We start from the raw sequence: 20326 nt of genomic DNA on the forward strand, positions 1-20326 counted from the left end.
GAGATCAGTAGTAAGAAATCCTTCTTGGTCCTTTATAATGGTAGTGTCTAAAAAGCAGATATTATCTTCACTGTGATTTAATGTGAATTTCAATTCCTCTCTAACCTGGTTTATATGATGAAAAAAAATTGTCAAGAGATTCTAGTGGACCATCCCATATGCAAAAAATATCATCAATATACCTGTACCAGCATATTGCATGCTGTAGAAATAAAGAATTACTGTAAATGTATTCTTCCTCAAAGAGAGACATGTAGGCGTTAGCATAAGGAGGTGCAACGTTTGAGGCCATGGCTGTTCCGCAAACCTGCACGTAATAATCATCGCCAAATAGGAAGAAATTTTCATGTAAGATTAAATTGAGTAATTGAAGGCACAGGGATATTGAGTTAGTATTCATCGTAGTTGAATTGAGTAAATGTGTAACCGCCTGTATTCCCTTGTGATGGGTTATGGAAGTGTAGAGGCTATTGACATCTAGAGTAACTAAAATGCATGTGGGATTAACCCTTGAAAGTTCCTTTATATTTCGTAAAAAATGGCCTGTATCCAAGATAAAGGATCTTGTAGATTTAATTAGGGGTGTTAGTATTTTCTCCAGAAAAATAGACAATGGTGAGAGGATAGAATCCGTGGAAGCTACTATGGGTCTGCCTGGTGGATTTTTTAAGGACTTGTGGATTTTAGGTAAAATGTAAAAAACAGGTGTTATGGGATAAGGGTTCAATAGAAATTTATATGTCTTATCGTCAATTGTTTCCCGTTTTTTGAAGTCCTCTAAGATGACAGAGATTTTAGCATGAATTTTCAATGTAGGGTCACTATCAATTTTGATAGAAGTATTGCTATCAGATAGTTGTCTCTCTATTTCAGTAATGTAATCCTTTTTATCCCACACTACTATCGCCCCACCTTTATCGGCTGGTTTAATGACAATGTCCTTGTTGTCACTCAAAGATCTGAGAGCATCTGATTCGATTCTCGATAAGTTATACTTATGTGGAAATCGTCCCAGTCTATATTGGGCCAAAAGGGATGCAGTATCTCTCTTGACCAAATCTATGAACGCCTCAGTGGCATGATACACTTTGGGAGGAGAGAAATGGCTACGGTTGCGTAAGCCTAGTTTGTCGATGGATAGTGGTGTGGGACTACTAACTGTGGACACAAGCGGGTTAGTATGCAAATTGACATCTGATAGACCAAAATGGGTTTTCAATCTTAAACTTCTATAGAAACTATTAAGTTCCTGATCCAAGGTGAATGTATTACATGAAGAAGTTGGGCAAAAGGATAAGCCCTTCTGTAGAACCGAAAGTTCAGCAGGATCCAAGGTATGGGAGGAAATGTTCACTACCAAATTATTGTCCTTACCTGGGACCTTGTCTGTATCCCAGGTTCTCGACTTCTCCCTTCTCCTATACGACCTTCGGTTTGGGCGCTTCTGCCCCTGCGGTTCCCCTCCTTATGCTAACGCCTACATGTCTCTCTTTGAGGAAGAATACATTTACAGTAATTCTTTATTTCTACAGCATGCAATATGCTGGTACAGGTATATTGATGATATTTTTTGCATATGGGATGGTCCACTAGAATCTCTTGACAATTTTTTTCATCATATAAACCAGGTTAGAGAGGAATTGAAATTCACATTAAATCACAGTGAAGATAATATCTGCTTTTTAGACACTACCATTATAAAGGACCAAGAAGGATTTCTTACTACTGATCTCTATTCTAAACCAACAGATAAGAATAGTCTGCTATATTACAATAGCAGTCATCCGAGTAATATGATACGATCTTTACCAAGATCACAATTCACTCGAGTCTCCAGGATTGTATCCAATATTGATACTAGAACTACCAGATTACATCAAATGGCTACTAAATTTGAGGAGAGAGGGTATCCTACATCACTTCTATCACAGGAATTGGATAGATCAATTATGACTAATAGTACCACATCACTTACTAATAAACCTAAAACAAAATAGATTTCCATTAGTACTTGCGTATCATCCGATTATTCCCAAATTATATCAGAGCATTCGGAAGCATTGGCCAGCATTACACACGGCCTATCCTGATATCACAGAATTTACTAGTCCAGTGATGATGTGTTCCAAAAGATCATTCAACATTCGGGATCGCCTCATTAGAGCTGACATTGGCAGCTCTACGAAGATCCCTCGTCAAACCTTTCTTCAAACTAAACGCCATGGTACCTTCCCTTGTTTGCATTGTGCATGTTGTTCTAACATCATTAAGGGTGATAAGATTCAACACCCACATTATAACAAGACCTTTCCGGTAAAAGGTTATTTCACATGCAACTCCAATTTTGTGGTTTATCTCATCAAATGCCCATGTGGTCTGGTCTATGTAGGCGAGACCACACAACATATTAAGGATCGGTTGTCTAGTCATAAGTCCACTATACGATGCAAAAAAACTTGGTTACCCCTTCCTGAGCATTTTGAGAAATTTAATCACAACCTTTCTCAATTAAAATTCCAGGTCATTGAGCAGGTACACAGACCTAGAAGGGGTGGCAATCACATCAAATTACTAAAAACAAGAGAATCATATTGGATACATACACTCGAGACTCTTGTACCTAAAGGTCTCAATAGGGAATATGATCTTCTTTCCTGAACATTGTCCACATTCCCGCTGATTTAACACCTATATTCATTTCTTTCAGGCACGTTAAGAAACTTGAGATCGATTAGATGACCAGATACAGGTACCATAAAAACCGGTTCACTTTTCTTACTTTTCTGTTTATTTTGCTTATTATTCATATATATGATTTTCTTTATTATGACGTTTTTTCCTTTTCTCTCTTCTTTTTCCTCTTACACATACATTGGTTATACTAGTTTATCCATACAATCCACCTGTATATTATATATTGCATTTCAGAATTGCATTTGAGTCTATTCACATATTTTCATTATATGGCTTATTATCATTTCTTTTCACAATAAAATAATACAGTCAGATCATACTTGATGTACTTACAATGACCATTTCTCCACCTGGAATTGAGAAAGTTACTTACCATAATAGCTAGGACATCTCAGCGTCACCTATATCGTTTAATTTAAACCAGCGATCATGTCCATATTGACATCCTAGATTTCGCTTGCGTTCCAAGTAAACAGCGTTGCTGTGTGTAGTGCGCATGCGCTGGATTCCGTGTGCGTTCCACACACCGGATATCCGGTGGGGTCGCGCTATATTTAAACACCACTTCGGAGATACCACCTACAGACCATAATCTGAAGAGCGTCTGGTAGACGCCATTCCACATTATACCTACATCAATAACCAGGTATGCTGACTCTCTGGACTCTATTCAATAACATCTCTTCTCCTTTTTCATATACTTCATTCTGAGCACAGAATATTATTACCGGTATTTTATGGTATGGTCGGAGGGGACATCATATTTACACCCCTTTATCGATATCACCATTCTTTTGGAATGTGTACCATTATAAACTTGCCTGCCATAGTGTCTTCTTGAATATTCTTAAATTTCTTATTATCAATGTTATTCATGTGATAGCCCTATTTCATCACTAAATTCTTATTTCTATGCGATAGTACTAATATACTGTATTTCAGGTGTATTTTTACTTAGAACGACATGAATATCTCCACAATATTCATGATTGATACATTGCAATATTGCTTTAACTTTATATATTGAATTATTGATCAATATGTATGCTTTATTAACTATGTCCGTTTTGGACTTTGCATATTATGTTTGGACATATGTTTCATATTCTGTAATACGTAGATACCCTATTCAGTTGTTCATTATGTTTTATTATGTCATTACGCATGTTGTATACGTTACATTATTATTTCTTCATTTATAGCGATTGTGATAAAGACCTAGGCTAGGTCGAAACGTCGTGAAAAAAACGCATATCGTGATAAAATCGCATATCAGAAAAAATTGCAAGAGTTAATTGCATATGAATTATACATAATAAAATTATCTTGAAAAATTACTCTCAAGGATCATCGTGCTTCTAGGTTATTTTTGATCTTTATTGTGGGTTACTAGCCCAAACCTCTATAGCACCAACACAGCGTATATTGAGGTGTGCATCCTTACATATTTGAAAATACTATTCTGAGGATAGGCCATCAATTCCTTATGACTGGGAAACCCCTTTAAAAGACCCTGCCTAGATAAGAAACTTAGACACGTATGGAATAATGTCTATACTCCAGAAGAGGCAGGAATGCACTTTGTTGTTTATAATCAGTTTGCAATAAAAATATTTAGAAAAACTGGGTGACAACTTAGGCCCTGTTCACAAAGAATTTTTTTTACAATAATTTTGACGCAGAAACCCCGCCAAACAAACGGCCGAAAATGCCTCCCATTGATTTCAATGGGAGGCGGAGGCAATTTTTCCCGCGAGCGGAAAAACAGTCTCGCGGGAAAAAGAAGCGACATGCCCTATCTTTGGACGTTTGAGTCTCTGACCTCCCATTGGGAGGCAGAGAACGCCTTTTTCGCGGCGCTCAATGGCCGCGGGCTAAAAACCCAGCAAACAGCATGCAGGCAGATCAAAATCTGCCTCAAAATTCCTGCAAAAAACTCTGTGTGAACAGGGCCTAAAAAGGCCACCATTACAGCTCCCACATGGGCAGTCACACAGAATCCTGAATAGCATATCCAGCTATGCAGTAACCACGTTATCACATCACTGCACAAGTAAGAAGATTTGCTGTTTAGGTATCTGGGAAAGCTGGATTAAGAACCCTATAGAAACGGTTGTTTCAGCCAAATTGGGCATCACCCAGCAATGCCCACTACAAATAACTAAGAAATAGCTAAATAGATTGCTTCACAATTTGACAGAAGAGGACTACTCCGGCCATTATCCCTTCAGCTAAAATTGTAATCCTTGCAGGCGCAATGTGTACAACTGTTGTACTTTATAGAGAAGATTTATTTAGCTGGCTGATTCATACCTTGTAATTCTGAATTCAGCAATAGTAACAAATACAAATAGAAAGAGCAAGCACTGTTAGTACAAACCAGAAATATTATTGACATTTCTACAAATGGAACAATTGCTCACATTCTGCTTACCTGGCACTGCTAGGTGGGTCATACTGCAAAACCCAGTTTACTTCTGGTATGTCAATACCTCTGGCCATCACATCTGTACACACCAAAATACCACTGTAGCAAACGACAATTGAGACAAATCGTTAACATCCAGGTAACGCCAATACCAATAAGCAATGTACAGCCTCTTGTTAGGTAAATACCTAAACCTTCTTCCATTGATACTCAAATGAGCCCACAAGATGCTGTGTCTGTAACTAAGCAGTCCAGTTTTCTCACCTTTCAAGCTTCCGAAATTCGGTGAAAATCCTGTTACGCTTGTGCTTCATTTTCCCATGAATGCTCATTACTTTCACGTTCTTCACAAACATCTCTAATGCTTTCCCATAATACTCCACACAGGCACAGGTACTGCACACAAAAGCGGAAAATTGCATTGTAATGAAGGAAAAACAAAATCAGGAACTCGGCAGACACACAACCGGTCATTACCTGAAAAACACAAGATGCTTCTCTAGCTTTCGTTGGCGCAGGAAACTCACAAGGTAGTTGAACTTTTCATCTGATTTGCAAATCTGTTAAAAGCAAACATTTCCCTATTTAATACCTCATTGTGTCCGAATCTTTATTTATATAGCGCCAACGTATTCCGCACCACCGCTTTACAATTGGGTAAGCAAGAAAGTAAAATAACAAGTAAACAAAACAAACGAACAAGGTTCCAGCATGTAGGAGTTTATAATCGGAGGCATTTTACATACGGCCGCGCTAAGCATTATTTCATGTTGGGGATGTTAATACATTGTGGCTATGCCAGCCAAGCAGGGCCAATGCAGAGGAATAGTCATGCCCTTTTGCAGGTATTCTAATCACATAGGGCATGTCAGGGAGCTGCAATGTGAATATGAACATTACCAGGCCTAGCACTTTATTGCTGGACAACTAAATACTGAAGCTTGGCTACTTGGAAAAGTGGGGTATTTTAACATTTATATAATAAACTGCAATTTATGGCAAAAAAGTATTCAGAAAATGTTAAAGTGCACCTCCACTTACACTGTGGATGCACTATGTAGTTATTAAGACGTTTTATCAGAGATTGAAGCTCCACTCTTCTAAAATGTGCACGTACACTCCAAGTAAAACGGACACATTGGTGGCAATTTATTAAGACTGGCTTTTCATACGCCAATTTTAATCTAAAGAAAGTTGGAGTAAGATGCACCTAATTTAATAAGAGGCGAACACTTCTTAATAAATGAGGCGCATCTCTAGAAGTATGTGAGCCAGAAAATCAAATCTACTCCAGCCATGAGCTACAGTAAATTTGCGCCATAATTTGACAGTTTTTTTGCGTAAATTATAGTAAATTTATCGTCCCACTAAGCCCCTTCCCCTCCCGATAAGCCCCACTAACTTTTTAAGGTCCTATTGCAGGGCTGAAACGTTGCATTGTCGGATGTTGGTTGAATAAATCACCGTATTTTCTACATTCTATTGGGGTGCTGCAGCACTTTATTTTTCTATAGATACCCACACACACATATATATATATATGGCTTCGTTCACATCTGCATCGGAGGCTCCGTTAAGGGCCTCCGTTGCAGAACCGGCAGGGATTACCAGAGACAATCCGCATGCTATGCTGTGGTGTCCGGTAAAATCACGGACACCCCGACGGAACCTATTAAAGTCAATGGGTTCCGTCGGCGGTGTCCATTGTGCAACGAAACAGTTGCTTGCGTTATTCCCTTGTTCTGCTCCTCTGACGGAGCAGAACAATGGTATGTCACAACGCAGGTGGGAACCCAAGTCATACAATTTTTGGACAAAAAAGCTGGCATAGAGGGCTTCATGAATTCCCACCATTGTGTCGGGCATAGTGCAGGGACTGAGAGGGTGGTGATGGACTCCCTGAGAATCCCTGTGTTATGCTCTATCCCTAGGCCCTGCACAAGGCATATCACAATATTGGTTTTGCCTAAAGTGTTTCTTTAAAACCCTTTAACGCACTATCACGTACATGTACGTGAGAAGCGTTAAAGGGAATTATGGAGCGGCCTCATGGACTGAGCTCGCTCCATACTTAGTGGGTCACGGATGTGTAATACAGCAGACACCTCGCTGCAACAGGCGGAATGAAAAATCACTTTGATTCCGCCCATTTAACCCGTTAGATGCACCTACGGTGTTAAAAAGATGGGAAGGGTGGCCGAGAGTCCATTAACCGCCCCCCCCCCCTCGATCGCAGGGTGCCAATTGTTTCTCATAACTGATATCGTGTCCGTAAAGGTCAGAACTATTAAAATATAACATTATTTAACCTGCACAGTGAACTATGGAAAAAAAACAACATTAAAACCGCCGGAATTGCGAGTTTTGATCACCTTAGCTCCCCAAAAAAATTGAATATGTGATCAAAAAGTTACATATACACCAAAATGGTACCAATAAAAACTACACCTCGCCCCGCAAAAAAATATGCAGTCATACCGATCAATCGACAGAAAACAAAAAGATTATGGCTTTTAGGATGTGGCGACACAAAACTACGTCGACGGGAAAAAATCTTGGCTTTTGGAATACAGGGAGGAAAAAAAATGAAAATGAAGAAACAAAAATTGGCCCGGTCTTTGAGTAGCAAACTTTATTAATAATATTTCCCAAACATGTATACATTTATCCAGCTTCTTATAAACAGGTTTAAAAAAAACAGCACACAAACAAACCAATATGGGATAAAGCATCTTTTTTTACCTGTTGGAAGGCTGCAGAACCCATCTCCTAATCTACTCTCTTCAGTCTTGTCAGTCAGAAATGACATCTATTAGGATTTCCAAGCTTACCATATAATAATTCTGAAGTCGTGTTGGTGTTTTTTGGGTGCTGGTGGCTGCCACTCCTTTCTCCTTTACTGTGATGCGCACAGGATTACGAAGCCCAGCTCGCACCAGATTCTCGACTTCCTGAGTTTGAGTGGCAGAGAATAGACCGGTCCTCCTTTGCTTGGGCAGTAAGTCCAATATGGTGTTTATGCTAGAATTGAGAAGAGAAACCACTAATTAGGCTCACAATAGGCAGTAATCTTTGAGTAGCAATATCAAGATGGAAGAATGTTCAAATATTTACCATCAACATTTTTATTGTTGATCATCAACTGCTTTTCTCATTTACAAATATTTTTGAGAGCTGATAATCGTTCAGATTTTAATTGGGCCTTAAAGGGGTTGTCCAAGCTCGCTGCTGTTTTTTTATACTGATGACCTATCCATAGAATAGGTCATCGGTATATGATCAGTGGGGGTCCGACACCCTGCATCGATCAGCCGTTCCGGCTTCCGGAAGCCACGTAGGGTCGGTGCCGGAAGCACATGGCTCGAACCACTGTATAGTGGCCAAGCTGCAGTACTGCAGCTTTGCTCGGGAACAGCTGATCGGTGCAGGGTGCAGGTATAGGACACCTCCGATCATATACCGATGACCTATCCGGTGTATACGTCATCAGTATAAAAAAATAAATAAAAAAAAAAAAAAAAAAAAAACAGCCCCGAGCCTGGACAATTCCTTTAAGACTGGATAAGAGTCTACATTTTCAGGAGAGCAGTTGAAAGGAACTGAAAATTATATTTATAGTGCAGGTATAAAATTATTTATATAATTCAGAAATTCAAATCTTATGATGCCTATGTATGAAACCAAATGGTAGGGGATTACTTTTTTAATCACAGGGGTATCTAATCTGACTTTACTGGTAATAACAGTTCAAGAAGTAAAAGATGATCAGTCAATCTTGGCCCATAGTATTTGCACCCATGAGACATTTCCACAAGTGATATATGTTAATGTGTGTATGTATAATGTAGTTATGTTAGACTGTATCTAGAAGATGAAATATGTCAGAATGTATACATATAAAATCTAGCACCTTGCTTCAAATCCCAGATCCAGAAGTCGGTCTGCTTCATCCAAAATAAGAACATCCAGGGTCTTTACAGCACTGACCAAATCCAACCCATCTGCCTGTCTCCGAAACATATCTTCCAACCTCCCTGGAGTAGCCACAACAATGTTTCCACTATTGAGAAAAAGGAGAATTGACCATAAATAGTACTGTCCAAGCGAACACAGGCAAGACACATTCACAGTCTCATTACAGAAGAGTCACGTTCCAAACTAAACCAATGTGGGCAAAAATACTGAATATACAGAAATTCAATATTGCGTATTAGATTAGCCATGCTTGTGTTATTTATATATTCATATTATCACTGAAATCAATATGTGGGCTCCTCAAAGAAACAAGTAGTATCACAGAGTGGGAACCCTTCATAAAACATAACCTTTATTCATTATTAAGATTAAAATACGCTGGGTAATTCTTTTGAATGCAAATACCCCTGACACAACCTGGGTTGAATCAAAGGTTTCCCTAAATTGTCCTAAAAGAAACGTGAATGAGGTCAGTAGGGGTATAAATTATAGAAATACTGTGTAGCGCCATCTAATGTTCGTGAATACAAAGTGCACAAATGGTGAACAAAATCCATATAATTAACATGAAATAGTTATTTATGACCACTGAGTGAAAAAAAATAGCATATGCTCACATTAGGGAAAGGAGAAGAGGAATTTTCAGTTCAGTGGTATCTGCTGTCAGTGGTATCTGCATTCAAACGAATTACCCAGAGTATTTTAATGAATAAAGGTTACGAAGAGTTCACACTCTGTGATACTATTCATATATTCAGTTTCATTATTAAATAATTTTGCCGATCTGAAATTTGGAAGTACCCTAAAATACACCAATTGTTATAAAATGCTTTAGGCTTGAGACAGAAATTCTACCTGAAAATTCTAACTCAGGACTGAGGAAAATAATAGGTCATGTCCTGCAGCACCAGAGGTAACAGAGATTTAGGGTGCACGCCTCCCAGAAACCCTGATCCTAGATTCCAAACAATATCAATAAAGTGAATGATGGGACTGAACTCCGTTATTGATGGTTGAAAAGAAGGTTTATTCACCCATGCAGCTCAACACTAACACACTGGATAAATAGTGAAAAACATTCCAGTATCGAGTCTGTATTGGAAAATGTAAAGCACGTCAAAGGACACTAACTTTTTAAACAACTTATGCAAACATAATAGTATACCTAATATATATTAACTTTGTCATTTACTTACGGTTCGAATTTTGTCATTTTATCCATGAAAATTCTGTGTCAAGCTACTGCCACTAGGTGTCTCCCTTCCTGTAATCTGCGATTTACCCCAGTTATCAAGCAAAATCTGTCTCTAGTTACAGAGCAGAGGAGATGTACTGCAGGAAGTTGGGGTGTGTCTTCACAGCCTGCCAATAGAAGTCTATGAATAGGAGAGGAGCAGTGGGGGGAGAAAGAGAAAGAAAGAGAGAGCGAGAGACACACGCAGAGACGCTGGCCATAGAATTCTATAGAGAGAGGAGGGAGCAAAAGCAGCGAGGGATTGAGAGAAACACACAGACGTTGCCATAGAAGTCTATGGAGAGGGGAAGGGGGAGAAGGAGCAGAGGGATTGACAAACACAGAGGCTGTGCTGGCCATAGAAATCTATGGGGGGGGGGGGGGGGGGGAGAGCAGAAGGTGGCAGCCGAAGCAGAGAGAGGAAACACAGGCTGCTGGTAGATTTATATCTCAGCCCAGTGCTGGATTCTCAGCTACACTGCTCATCACTGCTATATAATCTCATCCATGCTGCTTCTGCTGGTGTGCTACAGAGAGATAAAATTCCAGAATGTTCTCTGTGCGTGGTGTATGGGAAACATGATCGCAGTTAAGCTCCACCCATTTTCACAATTTTTTTTTCTTTATTATTATTATTTATTTGGATTTTCAAGATGAAATGTTTACTATAGCACATATGTATAGTGCAAAATAGTCACTTACCCATGCTCTTTAAATTTCTTCACATCTTCAACAGGATTACTTCCACCAATAAGGAGGATCTGACTGAAAGAGCGAAAACCCAAATTTAACTTTTTTAAAAATAGCTAAATTCTTTGAATAGTATTTACTTTCTGTCATATGATAGACATAAGACCCTAATTTATTCATGTAATGTGCGATCAAAATTGGTCAATAATACAAGATTGCAACTCTTAAAAATGTTTCTCTGGTTTAAACACAGAACTGAGCTCTACCTCCTCCAAAATGAAAATTAGGCCTTATTCACATGTTGCAGAATAACTTTGGAATTTGTGCAGCGTTTTACAGTACTAGTAAAGTGGTTGAGATTCGTACAAATCCCATTCTCACGCTGTAGAAATTTTCTGTCCGGTAACGGCCAGAGTTGCATTTTTATTTTCTTGCAAAATTCCAATTTCTGCTGCGGAACGTTTGCGGAATTTCCTTATTGAATACAGTGTATGTGACAAAATGAAAATCCGCAATGAAATGCGCAGCTACATACACACTCTTTGCTGCAGATCTTCCACTGTAGATGTGAATTTGACGTGGAATATTTTCTCAACAAATCCATTACATGTGAACTTACACTTAAAGTGGTTGTCCGAAGTAGACAACCCATCCTTATAAAGAAAACTTTTCAGAAAGTAGTCATCACTGAGGAAAGCACCATCAGCCACACGTTTTCCTTGCGGAGCCCTCTGCAGGGAGTATGTAGTATTACATGGTGCCTCTTCAAAAGAAATATACGCTCCTCAACATTGAAATTGCAACACCAAGAAGGGCAAGCCGTATGGTTATACAAATCGAGGAAGTAGCTGGTGTCGCTAAGATCTGCAAATTATCACATTTTTAAGCACCGATCTCCAATCTGTCATGTGGGATGAGAAACGCCAGATTTAAAGCAACATTTTTTAGCCACATGAAATCTCAAAAATCGGATAAAGTGGTGTGGGATGATTGTGCCACGTCTTCCGTTAGGCGACGTGCCAGGTATTGTCACTTGTCGCAAACTGAGAAGGACAAAATCCTTGAACTGAGACACCGCGGTTTATCACTCCGGCAGATCATAACGCACCCAGGCCGAGATGTCAGCATTGTTCAACTTTGCATATCCCGGAGGCTGGAAGATCAACAACGAACGGGAATGACCGCAAGAGGCGTGATGACAAAACATCAGAAGGCGTTTGCACAACATTGGGCTACGAGCCAGACATCCAGCTACAAGTGTTCCATTGACCACACGCCACCACTCTTAAAGGCTATTGCAAACAGCAATGGAGGTCTATCCTCTGCAGCGATGAGTCCCGCCTTTGTCTCGGACTTAACAACAGCCGGAGATTGGTCTGGAGACCAAATGGGCAACGCCATGAAGAGGACTTCATAAGGGAACGGCACACCAGCCCTACTCCCGGGATTATGGTGTGAGGTGTCATAATGTAAGGTAGCCAAACCCCTCTAGTCTTCATTTTAGGTACACTAACAGCTCGGCGTTACATTGATTTGGTTGTGGAACTAATGGTACGACCATTTCTCCAAAGTGTCCCAAAAGCAGTTTTTGAACAGGACAACGCCAGGCCGCATGTTGCTCGTGCTACTGTGAGGAGCCTGCGTGGCCTAAACGTGCTACCATGGCTTGCAGAGTCTCTGAACTTGTCTCCCATGGAGCACATCTGGGACGTCATTGGTCGGCAATTGCAAAGGGAGATGCCAGCAGCCAATCTTAAAGATTTGCATGCCCAAGTGGCATAACATTTCTCATACAAACAGCCTGCCAAGGTGTGTAAGTGCGTGTATTTCTGTGCATTGCACTCATACTCTATGCTGAATAAATCAAGATGTTTGTAATATTTTTTTCATCATTTGCATATCATTAACCCCTTAATGACCGCCGATATGCCTTTTCACGGTGGTCATTAGTGGGCTTTATTCTGATGCAATAGCCTTTTTACGTCGCTGAATTATAGAATAAAGTAAACAGAGCAGAGAGCTGTCAAATCTCCCGGCTCTCAGCTGCCAGATGTAGCTGGGAGCGTCCCTGCTCGAACGTGTGAGATCGATATTAGTATCGATCTCACCCGTTTAACCCTTCAGATGCGGTGCTCAATAGCGTGCACCGCATCGGAGTGGTTTTGGAGAGAGGGACGGAGCTCCCTCTCATCCCACTGACACCCGGCGATAAGATCGCCGAGTGTCTGTTTCTCCGATGGCAGCCGGGGGCCTAATAAAGGCCCCCAGGTCTGCCTGTAGTAAATACCTGCTAGGCTATGCCAGAGTTTAAAACGGACAGGCAGTAATACACTGCAATACAAAAATTTAATAGCGGATGATCGCATATTAAAGTCCCCTAGTAGAAGTAGTATAAAAGTAAGAAAAAGTTGAATAAAGTTAATTTAAAAAAAAAGTGAAAAAAAATAAAATTAAAAACCCACTTTTTCCCCTTACAAAATGCTTTACTATTAAAAAAAACACCACAATAAAGCAAAAAGGTTACACATATTTGGTATCGCCGCGTCCGTAACGACCCAGACTATAAAAGCTGTTACATTATTTAAAGAGGCTCTGTCACATTATAAGTGCCCTATCTCCTACATAAAGAGATAGGCGCTATAATGTAGGTGACAGTAATGCTTTTTATTTTAAAAAAAACTATTTTTACCACTTTATTAGCGATTTTGGTTTATGCGAATGAGTTGCTTAATGCCCAAGTGGGCGTGTTTTTACTTTCGACCAAGTGGGCGTTGTACAGAGGAGTGTATGACGCTGACCAATCAGAGTCATGCACTCCTCTCCATTAATTTACACAGCAGCATCACGTTCTTACTAGAACACGATGTGAAGCCACATACACAGACATTAACGTTAATCAAGTGCCCTGATAATGAATATACATGACCTCCAGCCTGGACGTCATGTGTATTCAGAATCCTGACACTTCTGAATCTTTTCTGTGAGATTTCCAGCAAGAGAAACGAAATCTCGTTTACCTCGTAATTTCGCGAGATTATGCGTGGCTTGCTGGAATCTCACAGAAAAGATTCAGAAGTGTCAGGATTCTGAATACACATGACGTCCAGGCTGGAGGTCATGTATATTCATTATCAGGACACTTGATTAACGTTAATGTGTGTGTATGTGGCTGCACATCGTGTTCTAGTAAGAACGCGATGCTGCTGTGTAGTAAATGAATGGAGAGAAGTGTATGACGCTGACTGGTCACTGATTGGTCAGCGTCATACACTCAGTACAACGCCCACTTGGTCGAAAGTAAAAACACGCCCACTTGGGCATTAAGAAACTCATTAGCATAAAGCTAAAAATCGCTAATAAAGTGGTTTAAAATAGATAGTTTTTCTAAATAAAAAGCATTACTGTCACCTACATTACAGCGCCGATCTCCTTATGTAGGAGACAGGACACTTATAATGTGGTGGCAGAGCCTCTTTAACCCGCATGGTGAACGCCGTAAAAAATCAAATTAAAACAATGGAAAAATTGCTGTTTTCTGTTAATCCGTATTTAAAAAAAATGTGATAAAAAGTGATCAAAAAGTCGCATCTCCTCTCAAATGGTACCAATAAAAACTACAAGTCGTCCCGCAAAAAAGCCCTCATACAACTGCATCGGCGGAACAATAAAATAGTTATGGCTCTTCAAATATGGAGACACAAGAACAAATAATTTTGAAAAAGAAGTGTCTTTACTGTGTAAGTAGTAAAACATACAAAATCTATACAAATTTGGTATCTTTGCAATCGTAACAACCCGTTTAATAACGTTATTGTGTTATTTATACCACACACGGTAAACTATGTAGATTTAGGGTGCAAAAAAAAATAAGAGTGGTGAAATTTCAGGTTTTTTTCTATCCCCCCCAAAAAAAAGTTAATAAAAGTTAATGAATAAGTTATATGTACCCCAAAATGGTGCTATTAAAAAATACAACTTGTCCCGCAAAAAACAAGACCTTATACAGCCATGTCGACGCAAAAATAAAAAAAAAGTTATAGCTCTTCGAATGTGACAATGTAAAAAATGGCTTGGTCATTAGGGCCCAAAATGCAAGCAGGGGGAAGGGGTTAACATGTCTTGATCCTGTGATTTCCACAACGTTTCCTTCTTGGTGTTGCAATTTCAATGTTGAGGAGTCTACAATACATAGTCATAATGAGTCCGTCAGAGTTGTAGCTCTTTGCTCCGCTTTATGCTCTAAATAACAGACGTGGGTCCTTAGCAGGGAACCCCCCTCTATTATATTGTTGTGCCCGTTAATGTTGATTACATAAATGAATACTGAAATGTTAAGGGAATATGACGGGAATATCAAGGAGAAGCGGTCTATCAAAGTCATATTTTAGCAAAGTGAGGAAAACATGTAAAGTATTATGTACATTGAAAACACATTGAGGGCAGTGCAAACAACCACACCATCACAAAAATACTGCATTGTAAAATGACGACTTACCAGAACTGTGGAAAATGTTTTGTGAAGTACAAAAGTACTTCATCAATCTGTATTGCAAGTTCCCGAGTTGGAGTGATGATTATTGCACCAATCTACATGATGGTGAAAGAGGAGATAAAACATTAAGGGCCATAGACACCTTTGGGGGCATTTTTTTTATTTATTTTTTTACTGAAAAGCATGTATTTTTGGCTAAAAAGAATTTTTGGAATTGAGTTTTATTAAAATATGTTCAACTGTTTGGCTTTCTATGTCTCACAGTACGCTGTTCTCCATCAAATCCGTCACAGAGCTCCTCTGACGCTTGGTCTCCAGCGGCTTCTGTGTGCTACCAAGTCCTAATCTACGCTGTGGTGCGTATTTTCGGACGGAGTTTCCGCTGCAGAAAGCACCGCTTGATAAAAAAACTTTGATACTTACCCCTCCCTCTTCTCACATGGGATGAAACGTCATCCCAGGAAACCGGACTGCAGCAAGAAGGAGGGAGTTCTGGGTAAGTATGATTTTTTTATTTTTCCGTAGTTGAGATATTTGCGGCGTAATCGCTGTGGATATGCCGCAACACTTGGCTTTCTGTTGCGGGATTTGCATCTCCATAGAATTCAATGGGGAAAACCCTGCAACGGAAAATCAACTAAAACGCAGCACAAATTGAAATGCTGCCGAATTAAATTCCGCACCGCAGGTCAATATAGGTACATGGGCATGATATTTTCTAAATCTCATCCACTTTGCTGCTACTGTAAATGTTGTGGGAATTCCGCAGTGTTTACGCTATGTTTGAACCCGGCCTAAAGCCCTGCTCACACAAAGTATTTTGAAGGCAGAAAAAAAGCCTGCCTCAGTATTCCTTCAGGAAAACGCCTTTGCTTTTTTTTTCCAAGTATTTCATAGCGTTTTTTGCCTGCGGCCATTGAATCTAGTGCAAGGGCCACAAGCCAAAAACACAGTGAAAAACGCTCAGAAACAAGCACCGCAGGTTTTTTTCTGCCTTCCATCGATTTCAATGAGGTCAGAAGCAGAAAACGCAGCAAGAAAGAACATTCCGCTTTTTTTTCCTGCGAGCGGCCAAAAGCAGCCGAGGAAAAAAAAAAAACAAAAAAAAGAAAAAATGCCTCTGCCTCCCGTTTAAAATACATCAGGGGTGATTCCGCAAGTTTTTTGGCGCCAAGTCCAAAGTTTTTTCCTCGTTAAAATCAGCGCCAAATAACTGTGTGAACTGACGTTAAACTGAGATTACAAGGGGAAAAAATAAGACTTCAGGTATGTGCACACGTAGTGTTTTCAGATGTTTATTCGGGCCGTAAACGTCCCGAAAAACGGGTGAAAAATCGGAAGCAGAACGCCTCCAAACATCTGCCCATTAATTTCAATGGGAAAACAGCGCTGTTCCGACGGCCGAAAAAAATAAGTACATGTCACTTCTTCAGCCGTTTTTGGAGCCGTTTTTCAGACTCTATAGAAAATAGCTCCAAAAACGGTCGTTAAAAACGCAGCGAAAAATGAGACTGATTAAAAAACGCCTGAAAATCAGGAGCGGTTTTCCTTTGAAAACAGCTCCGTATTTTCAGACGTTTTTAATTTTGTGTGTACATACCCTAAGAAGCACAGCACCACCACCACCACATTGGCAATAATGACACAAATAAGAGACTATGAAGGGGCAAGGTAACTTCCAAAACCCCAGAAGAAATGGGGTTTGGATCCAGCACAGACGATTCAATAAAATGGAAGGAATATTTCCAAGTTTAATGGGCCAGTATAATTGGCAAGTTAAAATCAGGAATAAAGAGCACGGCGTGACATCCTGATAGTGTAGGGAAAAAAGTGGTAGTGGTGAATAGGAAGCCTACGCGTTTCAGACGCTGCGAGCGTCCTTAATCATGGCTTCCTATTCACCACTACCACTTTTTTCCCTACACTATCAGGATGTCACGCCGTGCTCTTTATTCCTGATTTTAACTTGCCAATTATACTGGCCCATTAAACTTGGAAATATTCCTTCCATTTTATTGAATCGCATGTGCTGGATCCAAACCCCATTTCTTCTGGTCTCGTCTACTGTGTGCCGACACAAGGATCCGTGCATGATTACCCCTAGAACTACATCTGCAACGAAGGTGAGCTGGAGGTGTTTCTCTTTTTCCAAAACCCCAGTTAAACCCATGTTTGGAAACAGAGTCCATAGGATTGAACAGAGGAACTAGAACAATTACAAGCCAAATCTCCAGCTTCTACCAATAATCCAGCATTTGTGTCCTATAATGATCATAAATGTGCAAACCTGGTCGTTAAATCAATGACCCCCAACATACAGAAAAATTGACATGCAAAATGGTATCATTTTGAAGGGGTGGTCCCTGCAGAACCACCCCTTTCCATATGTATGTCCTATTAGGGAATATGGATGTCATAGAGGGGGATCCCCAGCTCTGAAACAAGCAGAGTGGAGAGCCGCTAACAAGCAGTGGCTCTAGCGGAGTTGGGGAGTGCATTCATTACGTGGAAGGCTATTTAACTGAATGGCCACCATGCAATACTACATTGGCACTGCAGGGGAAGAGTGTGGCGGTCCTTGGCTTCCTCTGGCAATCAGCCGTTTGTCGGTGGTCTCGGGAGCCAGACCTGAAATGACAGCTGATTGCCAGAGCTCTCCGGACATGTCTATTTTAGTCAAAACTTATATTCCCCATAGAATAACAATTCTGGGACGCATTTTCTTAGGATTGCGTTTTGCCTTTCCTCTCGTATTCCTACAAAATACATACAAATAAATTGACAACTGGGTGTAACCATTTCCCCCGTCAAAGGGGCGTGTCCTTACACTGTCTCATTCGGTCAGCACTAATTGGAAATGGTCAGTCTGTGTAGGGACACACCCCCAACTAAAAACACCTAGTTGTCAATTTATACATTTCTAGGAGGAATAACAGGGGACCGGCACAACGCAGTTCTAAAAAAAGAAGCTTTCATAATGAATACAATTATTTACTGAAACAGACATGTCAGGAGGTGATAGGTTCCCTTTAAGGGAATGTTATGATGAAGGTAGGAGTGTGAATGGAAGGAGATGTAGCATTCATATCTAAGAAATAACATCCCCTCTTCAGAAGTTGCTGCACTAAAAAAAAAAACGGTTTACTACAGACGAAATCGGTGAACTGAAAATGATCTTACCTGATGTTTCTTTAGTTTCCCTTCCCTTTTCAGGAGTATTTCCAACAGTGGGATCACAAAGGCCAGTGTTTTCCCACTTCCAGTGATCTACCACCAAAATATAAATTAGAACCAGCTAATCAAATCAAGCTGGCAACTGTAAATAATGTCACGGTACTCACGGCTTCTGCAGCTATATCTTTGTTGCTCATAAATAGCGGGATTGTTGCAGCCTGCATGAAAAGGAAATAATAGCAGTGTGAAGTCTGTGTATTCAATTTTAAAGGGAACTTGTCACCAGCATTTCACCTATTGAACTTTACTTATCCCTCACTGGCCGCTGCTATCAAAAGTTCATTGCCGCTATCCCCTCTCCTAAACTCCTCCCCTGACCGTAAATAACGGTTTGCAAACATTTTGCGCCTCTTATGGTAATAATCCGGCAGTCTCGTTCTTTCCTCTTCTTATGCCCGCCCACCGCCGAAAACCAGCCCACCCTGAATCCCGAAATATTGTCCGATAGCACGCACGTGCCCGTCATGCACGGTCCGACACCCTTCCCTGTTTTGTCCGAGCCTCAAATCTAGTAACTGTGCATGTGCCGATAAGGTGACCGGTTGTGCGCACACACCAGAACAGGATATCGATGCACAAGCGCAGGATTTCATGTGAGCTGGGGGTAGGCGAGGAGCTATCAAAAGTAAGGAAGCGGGGAAAACTCGTTAAGGCTTGAGGAATGAAGATTTGACTCTTATGCTCATTAGCATACAGCGTGGGAACACTAAAAAACTGAATACTAAAGCTATAGAGCCGACTAAGAAGACAATCATAGGTTATATAGAAATGACTTTTCACCTACTACCAGCACAGACTGGTAGGGGGGGGGCCCTCTGCCGGCACAGACTGGTGGGGGGGGGGGCCCCTCTGCCGGCACAGACTGGTGGGGGGGGGGGCCCCTCTGCCGGCACAGACTGGTGGGGGGGGGGGCCCCTCTGCCGGCACAGACTGGTGGGGGGGGGGGCCCCTCTGCCGGCACAGACTGGTGGGGGGGGGGGCCCCTCTGCCGGCACAGACTGGTGGGGGGGGGGCCCCTCTGCCGGCACAGACTGGTGGGGGGGGGGCCCCTCTGCCGGCACAGACTGGTGGGGGGGGGGCCCCTCTGCCGGCACAGACTGGTGGGGGGGGGGCCCCTCTGCCAGCACAGACTGGTGGGGGGGGGGGCCCCTCTGCCAGCACAGACTGGTAGGGGGGGCCCCTCTGCCAGCACAGACTGGTAGGGGGGGCCCCTCTGCCAGCACAGACTGGTAGGGGGGGCCCCTCTGCCAGCACAGACTGGTAGGGGGGGCCCCTCTGCCAGCACAGACTGGTAGGGGGGGCCCCTCTGCCAGCACAGACTGGTAGGGGGGGCCCCTCTGCCAGCACAGACTGGTAGGGGGGGCCCCTCTGCCAGCACAGACTGGTAGGGGGGGCCCCTCTGCCAGCACAGACTGGTAGGGGGGGCCCCTCTGCCAGCACAGACTGGTAGGGGGGGCCCCTCTGCCAGCACAGACTGGTAGGGGGGGCCCCTCTGCCAGCACAGACTGGTAGGGGGGGCCCCTCTGCCAGCACAGACTGGTAGGGGGGGCCCCTCTGCCAGCACAGACTGGTAGGGGGG

The 20326-nt window shown here is 41.6% G+C and overlaps 1 protein-coding gene across 1 annotated transcript in view; it reads right to left on the reverse strand.

Moving 5' to 3' along the window:
* Positions 1-20326, reverse strand: part of DDX55 (DEAD-box helicase 55) — a 50824-nt gene that overhangs the window by 29687 nt on the left and 811 nt on the right. The window contains exons 2-10 of the mRNA XM_075854547.1: positions 18855-18905; positions 18694-18780; positions 15517-15608; positions 11034-11096; positions 9033-9182; positions 7954-8143; positions 5600-5682; positions 5387-5518; positions 5129-5221 (exon numbers count right to left, since the gene is read on the reverse strand). Coding sequence (XP_075710662.1) covers positions 5129-5221; positions 5387-5518; positions 5600-5682; positions 7954-8143; positions 9033-9182; positions 11034-11096; positions 15517-15608; positions 18694-18780; positions 18855-18905 — 941 coding nt within the window. The remainder of the gene's footprint in view (positions 1-5128; positions 5222-5386; positions 5519-5599; positions 5683-7953; positions 8144-9032; positions 9183-11033; positions 11097-15516; positions 15609-18693; positions 18781-18854; positions 18906-20326) is intronic.

This window comes from Rhinoderma darwinii, chromosome 1 (genome assembly GCF_050947455.1).
Source record: "Rhinoderma darwinii isolate aRhiDar2 chromosome 1, aRhiDar2.hap1, whole genome shotgun sequence".
NCBI lineage: Eukaryota > Metazoa > Chordata > Amphibia > Anura > Rhinodermatidae > Rhinoderma > Rhinoderma darwinii.